A 6,038-nucleotide genomic window follows, 5' to 3' on the forward strand; every position below is an offset into this window, starting at 1 on the left:
GCTCAAGGAGTCATATGCATGTACAAGACAAATATTTTATTATGTCCCTACAGCCGTCCTACTGTATTCTGCTTCAGTTATTTTACACACACACACACACACACACACACACACACACACACACACTTGAGAACCATAGTAATAAAGACAATTCCAAAAATGAGCCCCAAAAGGGAAAACATTAAGATTGCAATTTGCTCCCAGACTGGAAGAAATTTAAAAAAAAATTGAGTCCATTCAATTCAATCCAATTCATATTCCATTAGTCATCTCATTCGACTAATGAATATGAATCCATTCATATTCCATCCTCCTCCTCTCCTTCCTTCCATTATCTTCACCATCTTCACTTCATGTCCTTCATCAGTATCTTCCAATTTTTCTTCCTCTTCATCATTTTTTTCTCTTCGCCATTCTTCACCATCAATATCAGGAACCATATAGAACTGTATTGGATTTGGGCAAATATCACCCTTGATCACCTCACCTCATCTGCCTCATCTGTACCTACATCAGAATAGCAGGTTAATCAAGTGCAGAAACTCTCTGGGTCTGTCTGCTGGCTCCTCCTGCTGCCCTTTATTCTGTATTTGACTTGAATGTTTTGTCAGATCCTTTCCAGATTTCACTGGATTTTGGTGGACTTTAAAGATATATCACCACCATCATTTAGGGAATTTTTGAAATAGAACTTTATTTTTTAGTACCTGGGGCCACTCCTGATGATTTTGGGACGTCCTTGGGGTCCCATGTGGCATCAGGGATCAAACTCAGAGCCTTTCACATGCTAGACATAAGCTCCTTACCTTGAGCTATATCCCTAACCCCAAGAGGCAGAGTTGTGATGATGATGATGATGATGATGACGATGACGACAAAAATATGATGATGACATGATGATGCAGTGTGGGGGATTTAACCAAGGGCCTCACACAGGCAAGGTAAGTGCTCTACATTGACCACACCCCTGGCCTGGTGTCTGTAGTTTATGGTTGTGGTTTCAACAAACCTCCCACTTTATGGTTTGTGGTTTCCCTTCCAACAGCAGAGCTTCCTTGACGTTTCTTCCGTTGGTTCTAGGACACTACTCTCCCTTTCTGCATAATGTCGTGCGCACAGACCTGTTCCCGCATCTTGGGCCTGAGCCTTGGGACAACATCCCTATTGGCCGCTGGGGCCAACACTGTGCTGCTCTTTCCTAACTGGGATGCGACCTACCTGTTGAGGGGCCTCATTGGCAGGCATGCCATGCTGGGCTCTGGGCTCTGGGGAGGAGGTCTCATGGTAAGTATCTGGAATCCCTGGGTGGGACACTCTAAAGTGCTCATCCTGGGTAGGACAGGGGTATGGAGTTGTACTGGAAGGAGTGTTTTGATTCCCTGCAAAAATGTTTCTTACAAGCAAAACTTTGGTGGTTAGTCACTTGAAGCGAGTGGCAACTCTAGGAGAGCTGTCAAGAGTTGCTGTATTTTAGCTGGCTCTGACTAGATGAAACATGGGCACACACTGAGTCATATCAGGCTAGTCTCCCTGAATTGGGTTCAGATAAATCAAAACCAAGCCCTCTGGGAAAGAGGACCATTGAGTCCTGAAGATGTCTTCACCACTAGCCAAGGGTGACTGATCTCGGAATTTCTCCTCTCTCAGGTGCTCACCGCTGCTAGCCTCATCTCTCTGATGGGCTGGGGGTGTTGTTGCTTCAGAAGGAGTGGACCCTGCCAAAATGTAAGCACCAGATTCCACTCATCCAAAACCTCTAATAACCCCAACCCCATTCTATTTCTTTAGAGGTGGAGTGTTAAAAAGATGATTTAAGTTTGGGAAATTGAAATCAGTCGTTGATGTTACCCCTTAATATCCCTAAGCTTTAGGACAAAGTACTTAACCTCCATATAGGTGGGTTTCACATGTGCACGATAAGTGTGGTGCCTCTGAGCTATGTTCCTGGCACTCGGAACCACATTTTGAGTTTCACTGTCCTTGACTGGGCTAGAGCTATCGCACAGCTGGTAGGGCATTTACCTTGCACACAGCCCAGCGCATTGGCCCAGGTTCGATTCCTCTGCCCTGCTAGGAGAGCCCGGCAAGCTACCGAGAGTATCTTGCCTGCACGGCAAAGCTTGGCAAGCTACCCGTGACGTAGTCAATATGCCAAACACAGTAACAAGAAGTCTCACAATGGAGACGTCACTGGGGCCGCTCGAGCAAATCAATGAACAATGGGAGGACGGTGCTACAGTGCAGTCCTTGGCTATGTCAAATACTACATCTTGAATCTTTCAACTTAGAGCTCAAACTTACTATGCATCTTTATCTAGCTTGGCATGAGTGGTATATACTTTATTTAGCTGTTTTAGTTTTGGGACCATACCCATTGGTGCTAAGGGGTTGTTCCCAGCAATGCACATATTGTACCAAAGATTGAATGCCAGCCTTCCTCCTGTACACTAGCTCAGTGAGCTCTCTCTTCAGCTCTTATTTGATGTCTTAAAATAGGTATTCTTTGGAAGGAAGAAAAAAAAATAGTAATTCAAGAAAAGAAATCAACCTGGAAACAAGTTATCCTGGCAAGGAATTAAACTCATTGTCATCTCTTGGGAGAAAATTCGAGAAGTATGGTGAAATTAGAGAAATTAATGAAATTAGAGAAGTACGGTGACAGAACTGTTCTTTATGCTCTCTCGCTCGCTCTGTCTCTCTCCCTCTCTCTCTGAGTATGCTTCCTCCCTCTTTCTTCTCCTTCCTTTCATGCTTGATTTAAGAGGAATCAGAAATCGGCCACAGGGCTTCTAAGGGTGTAGCTTTCTCATGAGAGAGTCAAGGTAGGCTGATAACCAACTAATCAGAGCCTTAAATTTTTAACACCTGTTCTGAGTGTTTACAGTGTTCTTCTGTTTGCTTGTATTTAACCAACAGCTAGGTCAAGGATCTCCAAGTTCAAGTGCCAGAGCTCACCTTCCCTCCTTTCCCTCCCACCCCTTTATACCCAGTGAACCCTTACCAGCCTCCTTTAGCTTTACAGAAGATTCTTTGAGTAGTATCATCCCACCAGACATGATGGGGGCAACCTAAAAAACCTAAGCACTGGGGAAGTTACATATCCAGGCTGCCCACAAGTCACCACATCACTCATTTCTTCTCTCCCCCTGCAGATACTTACTGCTCTGTTGGCAAGTGTTCTGGCCTTGCTTGGGGCCTTGATTTGCTTTATCATTTGTGGAGTAGCCCTGAAGGAAGGTCCTTTCTGCATGTTTGATGCCTCCTTCTTCAATCAGACACACGCTTGGAAATATGGTTACCCATTTAAAGACTTGCATAACAGGTAAATGTTAGACCAGTACCCTCTGGGTCACACACTTTAGTGTTTTGTGCCCATGGCACTTAGAAAATTGGAAATGCAGACTGCATGAATTAATATATATATGAACATATATATATATATGAACAATGAGAGGACAGTGCTACAGTGATATTATTTATATATATATATGAGCCTGGCAAGCTACCCGTGACATATTCGATATGCCAAAAACAGTAACAATAACAGGTCTCCTTCTCCTGACCCTGAAAGAGCCCCCAATATGCCATTGGGCTATGCTAACACGTGATAGGGTAGAATGAAGATGTTACTGGCTCCTGCTCGAGCAAATCGATGAACAATGGAATAACAAGTGATATAAGTGATATATCACTGCATCACTGTCATCCCATTGTTTATCGATTTCCTCGAGCAGGCACCAGTAATGTCTCCATTCATCCTAGCCTTGAGATTTTAGCAAGTGCCACATTGGAGACTTTTTCAGGGTCAGGGGAATGAGACCCATCATTGTTACTGGGTTTTGGCATATCAAATACACCACGGGGAGCTGGCCAGACTCTGCCGTGCGGGCAGGATAGTCTTGGTAGCCTGCTGGGTTCTCCAAGAGTGAGAACTAGACAATAAGAGGTCGCACGGCTGCAAATGTGGCTGCACACTTCCAGGAGTTTGATTTTATAGTCTCTGGATCTTGACCGTTGATGGGATTACACAGCACAGCACAGTGGGGGGGGGGGGGGGGGATGGTGGGTGTAACTGCCTAGCTATGAGGGAAGGTGGGGAATCTGGGTGGAGGAGGCCCAGTCCTGATCCCAGCAAGCTTGAACATCTCAGCCCCAGGTCCTGCACACCTGGGTTCCTCTGCCAGTTCCTTCACGCATGAGGTATATATATATATATATATATATATATATATATATATAATGGAAAGCAGGGTCTAGGAGGACTGATCAGTGGTCGGAATCAATCACGTGTGTGTGGAGCAGAGGGTAGATAAGATAGAGAAGGAACTGGGATGATAATGACAATAATAGCTGGGAATGATCACGCTGGACAAGAACTGAGTGTTAAAAGTAGGTAATGGGATATTCTTGATAAACTGTTAGTATTTGTATTTCAAACTGCAATGGCCAAAAATGGTGGGGGGCTGGGGATGAGAAAGAGAGGGAGGGAGGGAGGGAGGGAGGGAGGGAGGGAGGGAGGGAGGGAGGGAGGGAAAATGCCTACTATAGAGATGGGCCAGGGGAGGAGGGTGGCGATAGGAAAGAACTTGGGGGCTCTTAAAAAAAGAAACAAAGAAAAGTCTTTAAAAGGCCGGTCCTATAGTTAGGGGGAGGTCCCAGCTTTCTACTGATGTTGCTTTTATTTGATGTATCTTAATTATTCTTCAATTTTTGGTACACTTTATTTTTTTTGGGGGGTAGGAATTATTTATACGACCATTCCCTCTGGACCTCTGTCTGCCTGGAGCCTTCTAAAGCCGTGGTTTGGCACGTGTCCTTCTTCTCCTCCCTCCTGTGCATCAGCTTCATTCAGATGATCCTGGTGATCATTCATTTCATGAACAGCTTCCTGAGTCTTTTCTGCAGTCTCTGTGAGAAGTCATAAGGAGCCCACTTCTAAGCACAGGATGTTCACCATGACCTTCCTTGAATATTTCCGAACAAGCAGTGGGTATGAATTGTAAACAAACATCTCTTTCGGATATTTGTAGTGTAATAGGAGCAATGTGTAATAGCTTGCATGTATGCTGAATGACAGAATGCATTTCAAATTACATTGTGAACTGCAGTGTGATATAGTGTTCAAAGGAATAATATGGCCATTATCTCTGGGAAGGAAGGTATTGTCCATACAAAGTCCTCCATTCCTGTTCTCATTTTAATTTCTCCAACCACCCAGCAAATATATCATGTGTTATAAAATAATTGGGGCTCCCAGAGTATAATTGTAGGCTTGCTGCCTACAAGCTCTCAACTAGGTCAAGGTCAAGTTTGTTCCTGCATTTCCATCTTTAAATTCAAGTCCACCTTACTGTATTGTGGGCTTCCCAAATTCACAAGTTGATGCCTTAAAACTCTAGTTTGATTTTCTTTGGAAATAGGATCTTTATGAAGCTAACTAGAGATAAATGGGGTCATGGGGTGAAGAAAGCCATCAGAAGCAAGTCTTATTACAAGAGAATGATATAGCAGCTCTCCACCCACACACATGGCAGAAAGGGCCATGTGAGCACACAGCAAGAAGGTGAACATTTGCCAGCAAACAGGGAGGCTTGGGGAAACCAACTTTGTTAAATTTCTAGGATTTCTGCCCTCCAGAAAATAAAATTGTGTTGTATGGTCATATAGCCCATGGTATTTTGTTACGACCGCCTGGAATGACTAACCCACCAGTATGTTCTTTTCATCTGTGTCCAACATGCAAAGAGCACACCAAGCAAGGCCCTACGTGGCCCTTGGGATATATATATATATATCCCAACTTCACAACAATGGTAATGGTACCCAGGCCCTGTCCTTGGCCCCTATCTTATCCTCAGGAACTAACAGTCAGGTTCTGGAAACAGATTCATCTGTTCAGGTCCAGGTTAGAAGCCAATATAGGGGCCGAATGAGTGCAGGAAAAGAGAGCCTCCAGGAGGGCTCTGTGAAAAAGGAAGGAGACCTCACTAGGGTTTGAGCTGGTGCTTGGTTATCAGCCCAAGAAAAGGGGAAGAAGG

General features: G+C 44.4%; 1 protein-coding gene across 1 annotated transcript; it reads left to right on the forward strand.

The window, feature by feature from the left end:
* The first annotated feature begins 978 nt into the window (after positions 1-978).
* On the forward strand, positions 979-5,768 carry TM4SF19 (transmembrane 4 L six family member 19). Its single transcript, XM_056127808.1, has 4 exons — positions 979-1,284; positions 1,648-1,725; positions 3,153-3,322; positions 4,741-5,768. The coding sequence occupies exons 1-4, from the start codon at positions 1,105-1,107 to the stop codon at positions 4,922-4,924; spliced, it is 612 nt and encodes a 203-aa protein (XP_055983783.1). The 5' UTR covers positions 979-1,104; the 3' UTR covers positions 4,925-5,768.
* The last annotated feature ends 270 nt before the right edge of the window (positions 5,769-6,038 follow it).

Source organism: Sorex fumeus, unplaced genomic scaffold (assembly GCF_029834395.1).
Source record: "Sorex fumeus unplaced genomic scaffold, SorFum_2.1 ptg000063l, whole genome shotgun sequence".
NCBI lineage: Eukaryota > Metazoa > Chordata > Mammalia > Eulipotyphla > Soricidae > Sorex > Sorex fumeus.

Excerpts from the sequence above, each read along its gene's own strand:
- TM4SF19 (XM_056127808.1), top strand. The coding sequence starts at position 1,105 with ATGTCGTGCGCACAGACCTGTTCCCGCATCTTGGGCCTGAGCCTTGGG. Across the intron at positions 1,726-3,152 it reads GGAGTGGACCCTGCCAAAAT|ATACTTACTGCTCTGTTGGC; the intron begins GTAAGCACCAGA and ends CTCCCCCTGCAG. Across the intron at positions 3,323-4,740 it reads TTTAAAGACTTGCATAACAG|GAATTATTTATACGACCATT; the intron begins GTAAATGTTAGA and ends TTTGGGGGGTAG.